The 21,994-nt window shown below is 46.7% G+C and overlaps 1 protein-coding gene across 3 annotated transcripts in view; it reads left to right on the top strand.

Annotated features, from left to right (window-relative positions):
- The window catches only part of LOC114247891 (NACHT and WD repeat domain-containing protein 2), a 76,162-nt gene that overhangs the window by 37,004 nt on the left and 17,164 nt on the right, over window positions 1–21,994 (top strand). For 2 of the 3 annotated variants that reach the window (XM_028180968.2, XM_089736005.1), the window contains 10 exons: window positions 1,986–2,158; window positions 3,477–3,665; window positions 6,040–6,207; window positions 7,832–7,982; window positions 8,808–8,964; window positions 9,575–9,751; window positions 16,966–17,144; window positions 18,740–18,832; window positions 19,632–19,760; window positions 21,296–21,401. In XM_028180968.2, the coding sequence (XP_028036769.2) occupies window positions 1,986–2,158; window positions 3,477–3,665; window positions 6,040–6,207; window positions 7,832–7,982; window positions 8,808–8,964; window positions 9,575–9,751; window positions 16,966–17,144; window positions 18,740–18,832; window positions 19,632–19,760; window positions 21,296–21,401 (1,522 nt within the window). Of the gene's footprint in view, window positions 1–1,970; window positions 2,159–3,476; window positions 3,666–6,039; window positions 6,208–7,831; window positions 7,983–8,807; window positions 8,965–9,574; window positions 9,752–16,965; window positions 17,145–18,739; window positions 18,833–19,631; window positions 19,761–21,295; window positions 21,402–21,994 lie in introns of all 3 variants that reach the window. The other variant, XM_089736004.1, reaches the window with a different exon arrangement.

The raw sequence follows: 21,994 nt of genomic DNA, 5'->3' as shown, positions 1-21,994 counted from the left end.
CCAGGCGTGGCAGTGTTTAATACACTATAATAATAATAATTCCCCGAAACGGAAGGATTTTTAATTGCAATACAGGACCAAGTAATAAACACAAAAAAATTACAGAAAATATATTATTAAAGATCCCACTATTAGAGACGATAAATGCCGCAAATGCAACACCCGGCCAGAAACCATACAGCATATAACTGGAGCATGTTCAACCCTTACACAGACAGATTACACTCACAGACACAACCATCTTGTTAATATTATCCATCAACAACTGGCTCTCAAACATAAATTGATACAAAATACCAACACACCGTACTATAATTATAAACCACAAACTGTTCTGGAGAATGACTCCTGCAAACTTTACTATGATCGCGCTATTCTCACCGATAGGACGATTCACTACAATAGACCGGATATCACTTTACAAGATAAAAACAATAAAGTCACCTACATTATTGACATTGCAGTCCCGAATACCCACAACATTCAAAAAACTTTTACAGAAAAAATTACAAAATACACAGAGCTTAAAGAAGAAATAGTTAGAATTTGGAAACAGAATAAAGTTTACATAGCCCCAATAATAATCTCAACCACTGGAGTTGTCCCAAACCACATCCACAACAGCTTAAAGCTTCTAGATTTAAAAGATAACATATTTATTTCACTACAAAAAGCAGCTATACTAAATACATGCAGAATAGTGAGAAAGTTCCTGCAGCTTGAAGAATAATACACGTAATAAAAACTAGCCTAATAACTCTACTGTATGTTACTTGGCGAAAAGCCCGTATATACAGTTCTGCCGGCTCTGTCGATAGACTGGGCTGAGAAAGGGGAAGTCTAGAAAAATAATAATAATATAGCCTTTTATTCAGATCTATTAGTACAATGAATTTTTAAACTTAAAAATACTAGCATTAAAATCTCAAACTTAATAGATATGAATTAATGTAAACTAATATTTCTTGCTTGGTTATCTTTCCTAGATCTGTTTGCCAGTCGGCAGAGGCCTCCTCCAACCTTTTCCATTCGTTGTCTTTAGACGTTGAAGGGTTGTGGTCGCTTCGCGTCGTTGTGGCTCATTATTAGAATTTTATAATAATCCTCAATTAAACTAAAGTATCTATTGTACATCGACTGACTCGGTGGTGTTTGATAGTTTGCACTCTTGACTGTTGCTAGGGTCGTGGCTTCGATTCCCAGATCGAGCAAACATTCGTGTGATTCGGTTTGTTTGCTCTTTGTCTGAGTGTTTTTGTTGTCTATATATGTATATATTTACACGTATATAAGTATGTATGTCAGTCTCTGGTACCCTTAATACAGAGAGTCCTAATTTGAGACCGAATGAAGATGCGTGGTTTGTTATTTCCAGTTATTTATTATTATTGTTCAAACGAGAATATGACATTTAAGGAATTAACTCCTAAATATCTATATATTTTTTATTGCTCAGATGGGTGGACGAGCTCGTGTGTTAAGTGGTTACTGGAGCCCATAGACATCTACAACGTAAACGCCGTCACCCACCTTGAGACACGAGTTCTAAGGTCTCAGTATAGTTACAACGGCTACCCAACCTTTAAGCCGAAACGCTTTACTGCTTCACGGCAGAAATAGGCAGGGCGGTGGTACTTACCCGTGCGGACTCACAAGAGGTCCTACCACCAGTAATTACGCAAATTATAATTTTGCGGGTTTGATTTTTATTACACGATGCTATTCCTTCACCGTGGAAGTCAATCGTGAAGATTTCTTAAGTACGTATTTCATTAGAAAAATTGGTACCCGCCTGCGGGATTCGAACACCGTTATTCGTTACGTTGTAGATGTCTATGGGCTCCGGTAACCACTTAACACCAGGTTGGCTGTGTCGGCCTACCACCAGTACTGGGACAGGGTCTAGTTCTACCCTTGTCATTGCATGAGATTTTATAATTCCTACGATAAATTATTTATTCAAATCCCAGTTCTTGCTATCTCAGATCGAATTGCTGCTCGCGGAGGTCGCCCTCGTATCGCGTGACGAAGCCGTCGGTGGACGCGACCGCCGAGCCGCCTCCCCAGCCGGAGCAGCATCTGTTGGAGCCCACGCCCTCGGTCCGAGACACGAAGCCGCAGTTCAAAGGACCGCGTCCAACAGGATGCAGTGTTTCAGGTCAGTGCCGTGAAATATCCTTCCAGGACCTACTTAATAATCACATAGTATAAAGCAAAGTCGCTTTCTCTGTCCCTATATCTGTCTGTCCCTATGTATGCTTAAATCTTTAACTACGCAACGGATTTTGATGCGGTTTTTTTTAATAGATAGAGTGATTGAAAAGGAAGGTTTATATGTATAATAACATCCATTAAATAGTGGAGAAATCAATAATAAATTACAGTTTCCGAAGCGAAGCGAGGGCGGGTCGCTAGTAATAATAATAAAGCCTTTTATTCGGACAACAGATATATAATTATGTTTCTCAAACTACTGCACTTGTACAGATATACTTATATGTATTTGTTACGCGCTGGGGTTCGGGATAAATAAATGTTCCACCAAAGTACAACTTAAAATTGTATATATCATTTAGAACACTTTATAATTCTCAATTCGCTTGTTCCGCTTCACTTCAGGTGATCCGTTCGCTGTTTCGCTTCGAGTAGTTCCGATTACTGACTGACTTCGTGCCATCTCTGCAACGCTTTTAGAGTCGATACGACATCCCTAGAATTGTCGAGAAAATTCCTCACAAGTCGAGTATTTTCGACGTGTGTTTCCGTTATCAAATGTTAACCGAAGAAAACAAACATACATACAAATTCCTAAAACATTAAACATATAATATGATTATTTAGTAGGTAGTTTAAGAGTGAAAGCTATTACCTATATTAAAACTCGCCGATCCGTAGTCATTGCTACGAAATTCGTAGAACATCTACGAGAACGCCTACGCTCTTACTACAATATCAATTCCGACGAATGTATTGTGTTGATATGATACATAGATTGGTCGGAATGTTTTGAATGTATCTTTTTTATTGCTTAGACGGGTGAACTAGCTGACCACCCACCTGCTGTTAAGTGGTTACCTAAGCACACGGACATGATTAACATATAACGTACCTCCACCCTTGTGTTTAGTTTACCGGTGGTAGGACCTATTGTGAGTCCGCACGTGTAGGTACCACCACCCTGTCTATTTCTGCCGTGAAGCAGTAATGCGTTTCGATTTGAAGGTTGGGGCAGCCGTTGTAACTATACTGATACCTTAGAACTTATATCTCAAAGTGGGTGTGACGCATTTACGTTGTAGATGTCTATGGTCTCCAGTAACCACTTAACACCAAGTTGGCTGTGAGCTCGTCCACCCATATAAGATAGGATCTTGATCTAACTTCTCCTGTAACTGCAAGAATAAGCTGCATTCCGGTACTGTCGTGCTTTTCAACCTCGCAATACACATCAATCCAATTTACAATGACCTTCACAGATTCTATATCGCTATCTTCTCCGGTGGCATGCGCGTCCCCAAAAGAGGACGTGGAGGGTCCACCGATGCCGGCCAACGTCGCCACTCTGCCCGAAGAACACAGGTCCTGCCTCATGGGGAGAGTGGCTGGACAGCGTCCCCGGAGGCGACGGGCAATGCTCATCTACGTGTGCGCTGCTGACTCCCAAGGTGACTGCAATTTATTAATACGCTTTTATTAGCTTCACACGTATGTACGTTAGTATGTAACGGAATCTTTGATCATGATTTTGATCCCCTTCAAAACGTCGGATTAACTCGAAATTTGGTATACTTATTAAGGACCGATGACAATTCAAAATTAAATAAAAAAAATTGAAAATATTTAAATTAATTAAAAATATATATATATTAAAAAAACTATTATAACAAAATACGCTTTTGTAGAAAATCCAACTAAAAAATAGAAAATAAATTTTTATAAATTTGAATTGAAAATAGTGTAAGAAAAAATGATTTTATTGTAAAAAAAAGCGTGTGTTGCATGGTATCAGTAGTTATAAATATTTTATGAACAGATATGAGTAGAAGGGTTATTTTGATAATATCCTGAAAAGCACCCCACCCATTTTTAATCCAAATTTATAAAAATTTATTTTCCATTTTTGAACTGGATTTTCTATAAAAGCGTATTTTGTTAGTTTTTTTTTGTACTATTTTTTTTTTCTTCTAAATGTAGATGAAGCTCAATGTCCATGTGAATCCTGATCACGCAGAAACCAGTCACTGTCGACGCTCTAGACACGTCCATAAACGGATACAATAACTCTTACATTAGACGCCTTCAGCTCTAATACTAGGAGCAAGCTTAGGGATCCCAGTAACAGTGCAACCTAACCCATGCATCAGCCCGCTGAGTTTCTCGCCGGATCTTCTCAGCGGGTCGCGGTTCCGATTCCGTAGTAGATTCATTCGTGAAGTATCTGCTCTTGAGTTGTTAGGTATCCTTCGGAGGCGCTCGCTGTTAGCTAATCTCACCCCTTCTGGCGAGCCTTTGCTCGCCCACTTGTCTTGGTGAGACTGGAAAGGCCTCTGGGCCATCAATAATCCTTCAATCATCCCAAGCACTTTTTTTTACCTAAGCTGATTGCCTTGAGAGGCTATTTCAGCGTAACCTCAACTAGTAGGTGAGCTCACGGGGCTCAAACCGGAGTGATGCTAACATTGGCCCTAGCAAGAGCTTCGCAGAATCTACCAGCGGATCGGGAACGCGACCCACTGAGAAGATCCGGCGAGAAACTCAGTGTTCAATCATAAAAAAGGCAACTTGAAGTCGTCGTGGCCTAAAAGATAAGACGTCCGGTGCAATAGTGTTGAAGCGATGCACCGGTGTTCGAATCCCGCAGGCGGGTACCAATTTTTCTAATGAAATACGTACTCAACAAATGTTCACGATTGACTTCCACGGTGAAGGAATAACATCGTGTAATAAAAGTGAAACCCGCAAAGTTATAATTTGCGTAATTACTGGTGGTAGGACCTGTTGTGAGTCCGCGCGGGTAGGTACCACCGCCCTGCCTATTTCTGCCGTGAAGCAGTAATGCGTTTCGGTTTGAAGGGTGGGGCAGCCGTTGTAACTATACTGAGACATTACAACTTATATCTCAAGGTGGGTGGCGCATTTACGTTGTAGATGTCTATGGGCTCCAGTAACCACTTAACATCAGGTGGGCTGTGAGCTCGTCCAACCATCTAAGCAATAAAAAAAAAAAAAAAAAAATTGCTTACGGAAACACACACAACGTCACCACCTACTTTGAGAAGACAGTTCCACCACTGGGACTGTTTTGAGCCAATAGTCAGAACATTAGGGGCTCGAAAAATGAGATGGACGTTATATTTTTACAATCCAATCGATTCAAACGAAATTTTTTATTGCTTAGATGTGTGGACGAGCTCACAGCCTACCTGGTGTTAAATGGTTAGGGGAGCCCATAGACATCTACAACGTAAATGCGCCACCCACCTTGAGATATAAGCTCTAAGGTCTCAGTTAGTTACAACGGCTGCCCCACCCTTCAAACCGAAACGCATTACTGCTTCACGGAAGAAATAGGCAGGCTGGTGGAACCTACCCGTGCAGACTCACAAGAGGTCCTACCATCAGTAAAGTTATTGAGTTGAATAAATAAATTTTAAAAGTACTTTTTATTACATCTATACTAATATTATAAAGGTGAAGAGTTTGTTTGTTTGAACGCAATAATCTCAGGAACTACTGGTCCGATTTGAAAAATTCTTGCAGTGTTAGATAGCCCGTTTATCGAGGAAGGCTATAAGCTATATAACATCAGGCTGAGACCAATGCAAGCGGAGCACCAATAAAGAATGTTTCCAAATCGGGATTTTAATCCCTTTTGAGAACTTAAAATAAAACTCCTTAACATTCTATTATTCAAAAATATTTTCACTTTCTACGTCAATGAAGAAGAGGCGCGTAAAATTTAGTTAGTTATGCCAAAGTAAACTATTCCACGCGAAAGAAGTCGCGGACAAAAGCTAGTTTCCTATAAAATTTTCTCAGATTGCTGTGCGGAAAAAGGCGCTCTGCAGTGCGGTGCCGCTGCTAGACTCCGGGTGAGGGCCCGCAAGAGAGGATGGAGAGTCCACGTGGCAGATCTCCACTGGCGCTCGCCTCTGGAACAGCAGAGAGACCATCGGTTCCCGGTGCTGTGCATAACTGAACTTACGCGTAAGCAATTTATTTCGTATTACTAGAAAAACAAACTAGTGATATTCCAATCGCTATATACTAGAGATGAAACGGATATCCGATAACTATGCGGTATCCGGCCTATCTGGCCATGCTTTCACTATCCGGCCGGATACCGGATAGAAAATCAGTATCCGGCCATATTTCGGATAGTGAAATTTAAGAAAATCTCATGGTTATACAAAAGGCAAATAATACCACAATAGGTTATGGATAACTTTTATTTTTATAATCGCACGTCAAAAGTGGTCATTTTATTAATTAGTTTGTTTAATACTCAAAATTAACAAGTGGCAAAGTGTGGTGAATGAATCCCCAATCGTCGTCGTACCGAGTCGTCGCGATCTCCGCTCACGTGCGATAACACCCGAACGCGCACGAATATTTCCGAAAGGGGCGAATATCCGGCGCTCCGGCATCGCAGCTTGCCGAATATTCGGTATCCGGTAACCGGCTAAACCACTATCCGTTTCATCTCTACTTTTTGAGGGATAAAGGTCTATTTGGTTTAAGCGATATTTTTGAAACTTTGCAGGAGACCCACTTAAAGTTTAAAAATTAGAAAAAAATATCATAACAAAAATACTTCTTCTTGCTATTTGAATAGAGTAAACTTAATTGAAGTTCAATTAAAATTATCGAATTGCTGATGCTAATCTATACTAATATATAAATCTACAGTGGTTTTTACGGATGTTCCGTTATATCTACTGAACCGTGCATCCGATTGACTTGAAACTTGGTATCCATGTAGAAGATACATGTACTTAATGGATTGGCTAATATTTATATGAGTGTTGAACTCCCTAATAATAATTACAATAAATAATAATGTTAATTTTAAATGCCCAGGGAAGCGGACGAGTACGACTAGTACCAAATAAAATGGACCTTTAACTACAAAGATAAATTTCGCGTATTAAGCTATATGTGGCATATATCAAAATAAATAATAATAAAAAAAAAAAACAAATTGAGAACATCCTCATTTTTTACAAATCGGTTAAAATAACACGTAACAATTATTATTGTAAGTTGAACCCAAGTTAGGACTCTCTGTGTTACGAGTACTTTTTTTCCTACCTTTTCTTTGGTAGCCTAAGGGAATATTCCAGCTACGCTATTACGGGTAGGTGAGCTCACGGGCTCAACCTAAGAGCTTGCTAACACTAGCCCTAGCAAGAGCAATGCTTCACAGAATCTACCACCGGATCGGAATCGCGACCCACTGAGAAGATCTGGCGAGAAACTCAAGTGGGCTGTGTCTGTAGTTTAGTTCGCTCGTCGACTTTCTTACTGGTGGTAGGACCTCTTGTGATTCCGCACGGGTAGGTACCACCACCTCGCCTATTTCTGCCGTGAAGCAGTATTGCGTTTCGGTTTGAAGGGTGGGGCAGCCGTTGTAATTATTCTGAGACCTTCGAACTCATATCTCAAGGTAGATGTTTATGGGCTCTGGTAACCACTTAACACCAGGTTGGCTTTGAGCTCGTCCACCCAACTAAGCAATAAAAATACTCTTCGTTGTCATCGACGGGTTCGACGAGGACATTGACTGGTGCGGGTACTAGAGATTGACATAGGTACTTATATACTCGAGCAGGTCAATCAGAGTTAGGCGCTGTGGTCCCCGTGTTGTTCCTCAACTCAGGGCTGGGCACGCCGCTGCTGCCCCACACGCTGGAGTGCGCAGACTTCAAGGCCGCACTGGAGGCGGCTGAAGACGAAAACGACAAGACACTGCTGAACAAATGGTGAGCGAAGATAACCTTCCATCAAACAATTAAGACCCCTGATGTTTGCAATTTTCCGGATATTCCCGGATCGTGTCTCTTATCCGGTTGGTGACACTTCAATAAACCCGTCTTTTCCCTACCTATGCTGATAGCCTCTTAAGTCTATATCAGCGTTACCCTAGCGTGTGTGTGGGAGCTCTCGGGGCTCAAACCGGAGTGTTGCTAACACTGGCCCTAGCAAGAGTAGTGCAGAATCTACCACCGGATCGGAACGCGACCCACTGAGAAAATCCGGCGAAAAACTCAGTGGGCTGTGTCTGTGGGTTAATTTACTCGTCGAGCCCTTCGTCGCAAGCGACGGGTTCGACGAGAACGATGTCCGCTGCTTGAGGTACCTAAAAGCACCGTTAGTGGATCGGGAGGATCCGAAATGACGCGTTTTGGGCGACGTCGATTGTTTACCATTCGGTCCGCAGGATCGGGAATGTAGTTATCGGCGGCCACGATTACTGGTTCTCGTGTCGTGTCGCTTTATCGAAGTGGCACATTGATGGACTCTAGGTCCAGGTCATCATGCAGGTCAATGCTCCTGACGAACCACGGTGCTCCGACGGCTATCCTGCAAAAACGGGATTGAATTACTTGTAGTGGTTTTAAGTTAGTGTGGGCCGCGTTAGCGAACACTACACTTGCATAGGTCATGAGCCCCTTTGTCCCGGGAAGACGGGCAATGTTTTTCATCCGCTCCAAATAATGAATATAACGGAACTGTCTTGTTCAGCTCGTCTAGTTTGTTATGAGACGGTGAGATCTCAATGAAGTGGAACCGTTGAATGTCTCCAGGTATACGCTGGACTGCAGCACCACGCCGCCGTGCTACCGCCTGGTACGAGGGGCTCCGGCGCGCTGGAGGCGGGAGATGGCGCGGACCCTCAACGTCCTCGTCCGGACCTTACCTCAAGAAGCGTGCGACGCCTACTTAACCACCGTGGTTGAACAGGCAAGTCACCAGACTTTCATTATGGAATTCGTTATTACATTAGAACTGATAATAGTATCTAGTGTTTCCTCTCGAATACTTTTTAGCTATCGTGGTAGCAGGGTCGCTCTACAATAAAAACATACAAAATTAAAGCCTATTAGTAGTTTTTAATAATGAGATTCGAATGTTTGGATATTTAATTTAAAAAAACCCACTTAATTACCTAAAAGCCTCGAAGGACTATTCTGACTTCGCCTTGGTTGGTGGGCGAGCTCAGGGGGCTCGGCTTCTGAGGAACTTTTTATTTTTGAGCCGGGGGCCAAACCTCCTACGAAGTCCCCGCGCCTAGGGAGCGCACGGGGTATATGGGACTGACCCACGACTGCGAACCGCGGGCCCAAGGATATTTTTAGGGCCCTACCGCACCAATCGACTCCTCTGCACCGTCACACCTAACATCCGATCTCCGCCCGGGGGCTTCAGAGGGACCGTGTGAACATTTGCCATAACTAGAGCAGATCTTCGTTGAATTTACCACCGGATCGGAATCGCGACCCAATGAAACGAAATCCGGTATCTGTGTAGTGGTTTTAAAATAAAGTAAATAATAACACGACGTTCTCTACAGGAGGTGCAGCACACAGTGGTGATGAGCGTGGAGGCGGCGCGCCGATGCGTGTGGGTGTGCCGGGCGGGGGGTGCGGGCGGAGGCGGGGCGGGGGCAGGGGCGGGAGGCGAGCCCGACGACGCCGCGCAGATCCACGAGCTGCAGCGCAGACTCGCCAACTTGCAGAAAGAGTTAAAGGTAAGATCATGTAAGGTATTTCGAAAAAAAAAAAAAATGTGTGCAATTCACACAACCTTCAAAAATTAAAATGCAATTATCCTGTCTAGTTGTATGTAAATTGTCATTAGTAAATAATTGTAAATCATCTTTTATATTATGAGGTAGCGCCCTCTGTGAATTGATATTTTAACTTCACGTATAATCCTAAATTAAAATCACTACAAGAGGTTTCAAGAGGAAAATCTCATAGATGGCGCTGTATTAAAAAAACACTACACTGAGAACGTCTAATGTGTTCCATCTCATTCTCTCGCCGGCTGAATCCTATACATTTATGTGTTTGTGTCTCTATGGACTTATTTTTTCGTTTCATCGAGTTTGAAATCACAACGATTCTAAAGAAGTTTCACTTCAAAAAATATTCATGGTCCTAGGTTTCAAACTATGTAAGTTGTTTCTCTTAACAGCGTGTAACAAGAGGTACCCTGCAAATATATTGTATGGCAAACATTTGACTTTGTCTTATCTTTTTTATTCCTAACTATTCGCTGGTAGCATAAGGGACTATTCCAACTATGCCCGGACGGGTAGGTGAGCTCACGGAATCAACATGAGAGAATTTGCTAACACTAGTCCTAGCAAGAGCAGTGCTTCACAGAATCTACCACCGGATCGGAATCGCAACCCATTAAGAAGATATGGCCATAAACTTAGTGGCTTTTTGAAGTGAAAACTTCTTTAGAATCGTTGTGATTTCAAACCGGATGCAACGGAAAAAACGACAGGTAAGAGACACAAATACAAAAATGTGTAGGATGAAGCCAGCAAAGAATGAGACAGAAATATACATACTATTTAATACAGCGCCATCTGTGAGATTTTTTAATACTAACGTGTGTATGAAAGCTCTTGTAGTGAATTTTAATTTAGGATTATACGTGAAATTAAAATATCAATTCACAGAGGGCGCTACCTTACAATTATTTACTAATGACAAAATTTTACATATACTTAGGTATATATATATATATATATACTTACGTTTAGGATAATTGTATTTTAATTTTGGAAGGTTTCACTTCTACCACGTGTGAATTGCACACATTTTGTTTTTTTTTTTTTCTTAATGCTATGATCGTTGCCCCGACCACTCCTACAGCGTAAATATAACTACGCAATCCACACTAAGAGCGTGGGGTTTGAACAGATCTCGATTTTTTATGCAAAACTACCTTCAAAATGAACTCCATAAATTTAACACAATTGAAGGTGACAGTACAATTTCACTTTTCCAAACCGTGTATATATATAAATTAATTGCTGTTCGTTGTCTCGCTAAATTTCGAGAACGGCTGGACCATTTTGGCTAATTTTCGTCTTGAATTATTTGTGGAAGTCCAGAGAAGGTTTAAAAGGTAGATAAATATTAAATTCTCGGTATTAAATAAAAATAACAATTTTGTTTTTCCCGTCGAACGGATTCCTTTTATTTGTTTTAAGTTTATTTTATACAAAATTTTAGGTCTTTTATTTATCGATTGAGGCACTATGAAGTCTGCCGGGTCGGCTAGTGTAAAAATAAATGTATTGATTTATGTTTGTATATTCGCTGATCGATGCCGAAATTGCATTCCATTGCTTGCTAAAGTCGTGACGATTTAAAACCGTTTCATTACTTTCAGACACATTACGTAATTACATAAAGATTTTATTGTTTATCTATGACAGTGATGGGGAAAGTACGGCCCGCGGAAGTATTTAATCCGGCCCGCCGAGAGTCCGTACATCCTAAATATACTAGTCAGCATATTGGCGCGTAAAATAAAATCTGACGTTTATAATTGAAAATCTTCGAATTTTTAATGAAAGCGTCAGGGGTGTTTTGAGCTTTCACTAGCTCATAAATTATCATTATCTCGGCAGTCTGTTACAGGTATTAGTTTATTTATTGGAAAAAACCATTCTTCTCACCTATCTATCACACGCCTCACGTCTCATACGCCTAACAAGGCGTAAAAGTAAAAGGTATTTTGTTTATAAAGCTTTAATACAAAATGCATATTTTTTCTCCTACCTACGCCGAAAGTTCGGTTTTCGTCCCGCTGTACAGGAAAGAAAGTTTAACTGTTCCTCCCTGGGTACTGACAAGTGCGCATGCGCGTTAGTGTCTACGTCTGCTCTTACGCACCTAAAATTCTCCGCCATTGTTGTGCTCGGGTAATTTGCAATATTGTGTTTAGTGCAAAAGTGAAATAAACAAAAGGCAATAAAATTTAATAGTGAAGTATTAAACAAAGATGAGTTCATCAGACAATTCTTTATTATTTCAGTTCTTATTCAATTAGTAGTAGTTTATTTAAAAATAAAAAAAACAGTTAAATTATTTTTTATTGAGTATGGGGAGGGGCCTCGGCTCGGGTGGCAATTTTATACGCGGAAGAAAAAGTCCTACTTTTCTCCGTTGGTGCACAATGTACTATTTTTTGTTATTGCTAGATGGATGGATTAGCTCACAGCCCACCTGGTGTTAAGTGGAGTTGTTACTCTGGGGCTTTCACCGTGTGGGCGCGTTGCCCCGTGCAGGCGGCCACCCTCTTGGCCACGCCTCCACAAGGTCGGCCTGCCGACTCGCCGGGGAGGCTGCGCGTGGGTTGGGTGATAGCCCACGTGCAGCTGCAGGAGGCACGTCCATGGCGATGCCTCCGGTGCTTTGGCACCGGGCACGGCCTCGCCAAGTGCCCGTCGGCTGTGGATCGCAGCGGACTTTGCTTCCGTTGCTGTCAGCCCGGACACAAGGCAGCCTCCTGCACCGCTGCAACACCGCACTGCGTGTTGTGTGATGCAGCGAAACGGCGGGCCGATCATCGGGCCGGGGGTCCGGCCTGTCTTTCCGCACCCTCCTCCACAAAGAGGAGGCGTGGCGGGAAAAAGAAGAAGAAGTCAGAGGAAGAGCCGGCTGCGTGTGAAACAGCCGGCCCGTCAGTTCCCGCCGCGGCCGTCGGGCCGCAAGGCGGGACGGAAGACGAGGGAGCGATGGACGTGATACCTCAATAATGGATCACGTCCATCGCTTCCTTCAAGCGAACGTGAACCACTCCGCCAGGGCGCAGGATCTCCTCGTCCATACCATGGCGGAGTGGTTCATCGACATCGCGATCGTCGCGGAGCCATACTTCGTACCTTCCGACCGGGAGGACTCCTGGGCCGGAGATGTCGATGGCTCCGTGGCGATCGTGATGCGACAGTCGGCGGCGTTACCCCCCCTTGGAATGGTGGCCAGGGGATCTGGGTACGTCGTAGTTAGGGTCGACGAAACCGTCGTGATCGGGGTGTACTTCTCTCCGAACAGGAGTCTCGCCGAGTTCGAGCAGTTCCTGGGTGGGCTCGAGGCGTTGGTTCATCGCTTCGAGTCTCGCCCAGTGATACTAGCGGGGGACCTCAACGCTAAATGTACGGCGTGGGGATCCCCCCGCACGGACTCGCGTGGCGAGTTCCTGTCGGAGTGGGCTTTCGCGACCGGCCTCTGTCTCCTAAACAGAGGTTCGGTCGCGACCTGCGTGCGGTGGAACGGGGAATCACACGTGGACGTATCGTTCGCGTCTCCGTCCGCCGCGCGCCGTGTCTGTGGTTGGCGTGTCCTCGAGGGGGCGGAGACGCTCTCGGATCATCGGTTCGTCCGATTTGAGCTCTCCGTTTCCACCTCGTTGAACGCGCCGGCCGAAGACGCCCGCGGCGAGGAGGAGCTCCCGCGTAGTGCTCCCCGGTCATTCCCGCGATGGGCACTGAAGCGCCTGAACAAGGTGCTTGCGGTGGAGGCGGCCACAGTGGCCGCGTGGGCGCCGATGCCCGCGCGTCTAGTGGACGTGAAGTTGGAGGCCGAATGGTTCCGGGGTACGATGCGTCGCGTCTGCGATGCTGCGATGCCCCGGGTCAGCGGTCGCGCTCCGCGTGGCGGTGCGTATTGGTGGACGCCCGAGATCGCGCTCCTCCGAGAGGAGTGCGTGCGGGCGCGCCGCCGAAGCGCCCGCCACCGCCGTCGCCGCCTTCGCGATGCGGACTTCGCGGAGGTGGCGACCCGCCTGCATGCCGACTGCCGTCAGAAGCAGGAGGCACTGCGGCGGGCCATCGGCGAGGCCAAGTCTCAGAGCATGAAGACGCTCCTGGAGACGCTTGACCAAGATCCTTGGGGGCGCCCGTACCAAACGGTCCGCAAGAAATTGCGGCCATGGGCGCTCCCGGTGACGGAACGTCTCCAGCCTCAGCAGCTGCGGGAGATTGTCTCCGGGCTGTTCCCGCGGATGGAGAGGGGCTTCGAGCCCCCTTCCATGGGCGCGCCACCACGCAGTAGCGTGAGCGGTGATACCCCTGCTGAGGTGGTCCCTCCGAGCATCTCGGAGGAGGAGATCCGTGCGGCCGTGTCGAGGATGCGGAGGAAGGACGCGGCCCCCGGCCCTGACGGTGTTCACGGCCGGGTCTGGGATTTGGCCTTCGGTGCCCTTGGGGACCGACTCGTGCGGCTCTATGAAGCCTGCCTCGAGTCGGGACGGTTTCCGAAGCAGTGGAAGACGGGCAGACTTGTTCTGCTAAGGAAGGAGGGACGCCCCGCGGACTCACCTGCGGGATATCGTCCCATCGTGCTGCTGGACGAGGCTGGAAAATTGCTCGAGCGGGTGGTGGCCGCCCGCATCGTCCAGCATCTGACGGGGGTGGGTCCCGATCTGTCAGCGGAGCAGTTCGGATTCAGGGAGGGCCGCTCGACCATCGACGCGGTGATGCGCGTGCGTGCCCTCTCTGATGAGGCTGTCGGCCAGGGCGGGGTTGCACTGGCGGTGTCCCTTGACATCGCCAACGCGTTCAACACCTTGCCCTGGTCGGTGATCGCGGGGGCGCTGGAGTATCACGGCGTCCCTGCGTATCTCCGTCGGCTGATCGGGTCCTACCTCGAGGACAGGTCGGTCGTGTGCACCGGGCACGGTGGGGCGGTGCTCCGCTTCCCCGTCCAGCGCGGTGTTCCACAGGGGTCGGTCCTTGGCCCTCTCTTGTGGAACATCGGCTACGACTGGGTCCTGCGTAGCGCCCTAAGTGCTCCTCTTCCGGGTCTGAGCGTAGTTTGTTACGCGGACGACACTTTGGTCGTGGCCCGGGGGAGGGACTTGCGAGAGTCTGCCCGTCTTTCCTGCGCGGGGGTGGCCTTCGTCATCGGCAGGATCCGAAGGCTGGGTCTGGAGGTGGCGCTCGATAAATCCCAGGCCCTGTTGTTTCACAGGGCCCGGAGAGCGCCGCCTCAGGGGGCCCACCTCGTGATCGGAGGCGTTCGCGTCGAGATCGAGGCAACCGGGTTGCGGTACCTCGGTCTCGTACTGGACGGTCGTTGGAGCTTCCGCGCTCACTTTGAAAGATTAGGTCCCCGACTGATGGCGGCTGCCGGCTCGCTGAGTCGGCTGTTGCCGAACGTCGGGGGGCCTGACTTGGTGGTGCGCCGCCTCTACACGGGGGTGGTGCGGTCGATGGCACTGTACGGGGCTCCCGTGTGGTGCCACGCCCTGACCCGCGACAACGTTGCGGCGTTGCGACGTCCGCAGCGCGCGATTGCGGTCAGGGCGGTTCGTGGATACCGCACCGTCTCGTTTGAGGCGGCGTGCGTGCTAGCTGGGACGCCTCCCTGGGACCTGGAAGCGGAGGCGCTCGCTGCGGATTACGCGTGGCGATGCGATCTCCGCTCCAGGGGGGAGCCGCGTCCCGGCGCGGCGGAAGTTCGAGCGCGGAAGCTTCAATCTCGGCGTGCCGTGCTCGAGGCGTGGTCTCGCCGCCTGGCGGACCCCGCCTACGGGCGACGGACCGTCGAGGCGATCCGCCCGGTCCTCTCGGAATGGGTGAATCGCGACCGAGGACGTCTCACCTTCCGAGCGACACAGGTGCTCACGGGACACGGCTGTTTCGGTCGCTACCTGCACCTCGTCGCCCGGAGGGAGCCGACGCCGAAGTGCCACCACTGCAGTGGCTGCAACGAGGACACGGTGGAGCACACGCTCGCGTACTGCACCGCTTTCGCGGAGCAGCGCCGCGTCCTCGTTGCAAAAATAGGACCGGACTTGTCGCTTCCGACCGTCGTGGCTGCGATGCTCGGCAGCGACGAGTCCTGGCAGGCGATGCTCGACTTCTGCGAGTCCACCATCTCGCAGAAGGAGGCGGCGGAACGGGAGAGGGAGAGCTCTTCTTCCCTCTCGGTGCCGTGCCGCCGCCGTCGAGCCGGGGTTCGGAGGAGGGCGTTTGTCCAGCTCCAGCCCCTATGAGGAGGCAGTCTCCTCCCGGTGATGGTCACGGGGCGACCTAAGGGGGTTGAGGCTGCGCCGCACGCTACCGTCACTCTAGCGCGCTGGCACCAGGAGGACGGGACGGCGCGTCGGCGGCTGCGGACTGCGATGCGGTCCGCATTTTCGTCGTCGCTGTCGTCGCCGAACATACTGTTGAAGAGCAACCCGGTCGGCGGTGTATCGCGTTCCGACCCGGCAGGCTGGTTCTGGCCCAGCGGGGTATCCCGGAACACCAGCGGCACCGCCCGGGCGGCCTGGTAGGGCCGCCGTACCGCGGAGACCGACGTCGTTGGTCGTCGACTATCGCCTCGACGACCCGTCGGTCGGGCGTCCTCGGGGTGGCGCCGCGTGTCTGGTTGTAGTGTTGACCGCGGGAACCCCCCTACTCTGAACGGGTTCTGACCCCGGACGGAGATCGGACGTCGGGTGTAAGAGTGCAGGGGAGTCGTTTAGTGGGTGGGCCCTAAAATCCTTGGGCCCGCGATCTGCTCTCAACACCTGCAGATCGTTGAGTCTCACATACCCCGCGCGCCCCCTAGGCGCGGGGACCTCGTAGGAGGTTCGGCCCCCGGCCCGAGAAAAAAAAAAAAAAAAAAAAAAAAAAAAAAAAAAAAAAAAAAGCCCATAGACATCTACAACGTAAATGCGCCACCCATCTTGAGATATAAGTTCTAAGGTCTCAAGTATAGTTACAACGGCTGCCCCACCCTTCAAACCGAAACGCATTACTGCTTCACGGCAGAAATAGGCGGGGTGGCGTTTTTACACGCGGGAGGAAATGTCCTATTTTCTCCCTTGTTGCACAATGTACTATTCTATAACCTGGCCCTCCTCTATCTAGAATTTCTTTAAACTTTGTGGCCCGCCATTAAAAATGTTCGCCCACCACTGATTTATGAGATGTTTTCGATATCGCAGGTCCATCTAAGCGAGCGTAACATCATCCGAGCGAGCGTTCGCGGCCGTTCGACGGCGAGCGGCGACGACGAGTACGCGGAGGGCGTGCGCGCGGCTCTCGTGGAGCGGCTGGAGGCGCTACTGGACGCGCTGGTCTCCGAGCACGACGCGCCCCCGGGATACAACGGGATACCCACCAGGTGAGACGAGATCTTAGCGATTTTTTCTGTCTACCCACAGCTAGTAACCTCATCTATACTAATATATAAATGTACAGTTTTAATGTTGGGTGCCCGACTGGCATGAGACTTTCGGGTTGTCAGTCCCGCGGTTGAACCCGTTTTCTCTTCAACATCTTGGAAATCAGATTGACGCCGTGACTGACGATGAGTACGTGTCATTATTAAGGTACCATTATAAGGTAGGTTCCCTCCGAAATACTAGTTAGAAGGCCCCACGTTGGGTGCCAGTTTAATAGTGCGCGCCAGACTTGGAAGCGAAAAACACGCGTCCCCGGTCGATACCGGAATTGACAACCCGAGAGTCTCATGCCAGTCGAGCACCCAACATTAAACCGTGGTTTTTACGGATGTTCTGTTATAACTACGGAACCGTGCATTCGATTGACTTGAAACTTGGTATCCATGTAGAAAATACATGTACTTAATGGATAGGCTAATATTTATATGAGTGTTAGACTCCGTACACCAGTTGCGGGGGCGTTAATGATGAGAATCTTTGTGGGGGTGAGAAATAATAATGTTAATTTTAAAAGCCCAGCGAAGCGAACGGGTACAGCTAGTGGGGTTATATATATACAGAACTAGAACTAGTGGTGTTGCACCCACCGATACAGCTCACTGAGTTTCTCGCCGGATCTTCTCAGTGGGTCGCGTTTCCGATCCGGTGGTAGATTCTGCGAAGCACTGCTCTTGCTAAGGCCAGTGTTAGCAACACTCCGGTTTTAGCCCCGTGAGCTCACCTACATATTAGGGCGAAGCTGAAATAGCCTCTCAAGGCTATCAGCATAAAAGGAAGAAAAAAAGTGGTGTTAACAAACAAAGAAGTCAAGTGCCAAGTGATTCTCGAAAAACCCATAGACAATATGATCCACCACCGACCTTTAGATATGAGGGCGTTTCTTATTGGTTAATATGGTGAACGAGTGACCATACCAATCCGTAGACATCACTTGAGGTCTATGTTACAATGGAATTTGCTTACACGACGTCATTATGAACATTTGTAAAGCGCGTATTCATCATCATCATCATCATTATATCAATTTTTATACCTGTCAGCGGGATTCGAAGGCACAGTTGCATCGCTCGATACGAATGCACCAGCCGTCTTATCCTTTAGGCCACGACGAACTAACTATTCGGTACCACACCCCGCTTATTTCTGCCGTGAAGCAGTAATGCGTTTCGGTCTGAAGGGGGGCAGCCGTTGTAACTATACTGAAACCTTAGAACTCATATCTCAAGGTGGGTGGGGCATTTCCATTGTCGATGTCTATGGGCTTCAGTAACCACTTAACACCAGGTGGGCTGTGAGCTCGTCCACCTATCTAAGCAACAAAAAATATATATATATATATGCGCATGCTACGGTATATACTACACTGTGACCTTAAAACCTCATATCTCGAGGTGGGTGGTGGCATTTACGTTGAAGATGACCGAATAAGTCACTAAGATACGTCGAAAATGATGTTGTGATAATAATTAAACAGTAATGCTAATTTTAATTGTATCCTGAATGACACGTTTTTTCTTTTTGTCTCATTTCACAGCTTGTTAGACGAAATCAATGAACACCTCATATTCTGTCAGAAGTCGGCGCAATGTACTTCAAACAGGGAGATCACACTGAATGAACTTAAAACGTAAGTACCCTCATTTGGCACTTTTCCACATTCTTTTTGTTCATCGTTCCCTCACTGCTGAGGAACGCGACCACATGTGACTTTCCTCCAGTCATCGATCATGCTATGGATTACCACTAGCACCTTTCTTTTTTTTATTTCCCTTGTAGGCAGACGAGCATACGGCCCACCTGATGGTGAGTGGTTACCGTCGCCCATAGACTTCAGCAATGCCAGGGGCAGAGCCAAGCCGCTGCCTACCGCTTAATACTCTCCACAAGCCTCGTTTGAAGAAGGACATGTCATAGCGCTCGGGAAACACCGTGGAGGGGAGCTCATTCCATAGCCGGATGGTACGTGACAAAAAAGAACTCTGGAAACGCACAGTGGATGACCGCAGTGGCTCCAGGTAGTATGGGTGAACTCTATTCCGATGGCGGAAGGTGCGATGATAAAAAGGAGATAAGATCTCAAACATTCCTCATTCCTCCTTAACCAGATCTGACCATCTGGCTGACTGGCCACGGCGCGCTTGCCTTCTATGCGACCCGAAATTATAAGCTTCTCTAATTAATGTCTGGGAGACCGGACTTTAGCTATAATGAACATCGGCTTAAGTCTGAAACGTGGGTATTTCAATATTATTGAAGCGAAATTTCTAGAAGTCGTCGTGGCCTAAAGGATAAGACGTCCGGTGCATTCGTATCGAGCGATGCATCGGTGTTCGAATCCACTTAACACCAGGTGGGCTGTGAGCTCGTTCACTCGTCTCAGCAAAAATATATATATTTGACGTCGATTTTGATGCGATCGTTTCTAGATATATAACGGGAGACAGCAACGTGCCTCTGGCGCTGATAGGCGGCGCCGGCTGCGGTAAGGCGACCCTGGTGGCCCGCGCCGTCACCATGGCGCCGACCTGCCAACAAGACCTCGCTGTTATCATAAGGTAAAAGGGAAGATGAAATTCGAACTAAAACATCTTTATGAAAAGTCTGTGTGCACACATTGCTTCAATCAAGTTCAGATTAAAATCGCAAACAATCCTATTCTGTCTGATTCTCTCGCAGATTAAATACTAGACATGTGTACATTTGTCTGTTTTTATTATCGCTTTAAATCGGGACCGTGCTCAGGGACGTCTTAAACAGGCTGGGGCCCTTGGGCACACAAGAATTTGAGGCCCTTTTGGAAAGTAAAAAAAGCGAATTATAATAACATTTTTTTACTAAGCATGACCATTTCTTAAAGATATTCAAATACAGTATTATATAATATGTCATTAATGATATTAGAATGCTGCTGGCTTTTTGGTTACGTTTTCGATAACGGTTTCTTTCGGGATTTCTGTTGAGCAAAATCTTCTATTATAGGCATAGTATATGCCTTCTAAATACCTTCTAACTACTGATTTGTGAAAAAAATGTAATGTGCCCGACAAAAATGTTTTGAGAATAAACGTGTGAGAGAAATTGTCGGTCTTTCGGGGCCCCCTGAGAATGGGGGCTCTGGGCACGAGCCCCGTGTGCCCTTATGGTAAAGACGGTATTGACCGTGCTAACGACATTTTCACTTACGACAGCCCTAAAAAACTCTCGGTTGCAACAAGAGTTTCATTATCATTAATATATCCTTTGCGGTTGAAACAGTCCGTTTATGGAATGCAGTACCCTTAAGCATCAAACAATCGTCCTCGCAGGAAATTTTCAAGTTCAGATTAAAATCGCACTACCTTGCACACTGATATGGCTCCTACGATATAACTGTACAAGTTGCTACTTATTTTGTAATTACTTGCGTATTTTTAGTATTTATTTGTATTCAATCGTATGTAAGTCTATCTTGTATTGTATTTATTTTTCACATGTGTATATAAGAATATATTTTAATATAAGTTTATTAAGATATAGCACCGTCCATGCTAGTTTCCTTATTGCTCTCCCTGCAAGGTTGCCTGGAGGAGATGGCTTTCAGTCATAAGGCCGCCAATTTATGTCACCGTCTATTACAGCGATCGGGGAACCGGGGTATATTATCCCAAATGGGGTAAAATAAAATTTTGGGGGCTAAAAATGAAACTTTTGTGAGTAAAATGTATATATTGAAGTGAAACTTCTTTGATTTCAAACTCGATGAAACGAAAAGAAACGAAACGAAAAAATAAGTCCATAGAGACACAAACACATAAATGTATAGGGTTCAGCCGGCGAGAGAATGAGATAGAACACATTATTTGGAAACACAAAGTTCACTTGATTGACCCAGGTATTTTATTGGGGCCTATAATATAAAATATGCTAAAAAGAAGCGATTTCATTTTTTTTGTTCTTCGCCATGGGGTAATATCGACTTACACAAAAATATTTTGGGGTAATAATTAAAAAAGTTCCCCGACCGCTGGTCTATTATTTCTTTTATATACTTACTCTGTACATGTGGTGTTAAATAAAGAGTTATATTATTATTATTGCTTTTAAACCGCAGGTTTGTGGGCCTGACGTCCCAGTCCAGCAGCTCCCATCAGCTCCTCAAGTCCATAGTCGACCAGTGCCACGTCCTCAACACGGGCACGGTGTACAGAGGACGCAATGTAAGTTAAAATGTACCCACTTCCACGACGAAGAAATAACATCGTGTAATAAAAATCAAACCCGCAAAATTATAATTTGCGTAATTGCTGGTGGTAGGAAGACTTGTGAGTCCGCACATCTGTCCACACTTATATGGGTGGACGAGCTCACAGCCCACCTGGTGTTAAGTGGTTAACCTGATTACTGGTTAGTGGAGCCCATAGACATCTACAACGTAAATGCGCCACCCACCTTGAGATATAAGTTCTAAGGTCTCAGTATAGTTACAACGGCTGCCCCGCCCTTCAAACCGAAACGCATCACTGCTTCACGGCAGAAATAGGCAGGGCGGTGGTACCTACCCGCGCGGACTCACAAGAAGTCCTACCACCAGTAAACGTCTTTCTACAAGAGCAATCTATACTAATATTATAAAGCTGAAGAGTTTGTTTGTTTGAACGCGCAAATCTCAGGAACTTCTGGTTCGATTTGATAAATTCTTTCAGTGTTAAATAGCCCATTTATCGAGGAAGGCTCTAGGCATATTACATCACGCTAAGATCAATACAAGCGGAGCACCAATAAAGAATGTTTCAAAATCGGATTTTTTTCC

Source organism: Bombyx mandarina, chromosome 20 (assembly GCF_030267445.1).
Source record: "Bombyx mandarina strain Sakado chromosome 20, ASM3026744v2".
Lineage (NCBI taxonomy): Eukaryota > Metazoa > Arthropoda > Insecta > Lepidoptera > Bombycidae > Bombyx > Bombyx mandarina.
This window is presented reverse-complemented; position numbering and strand designations above follow the sequence as displayed.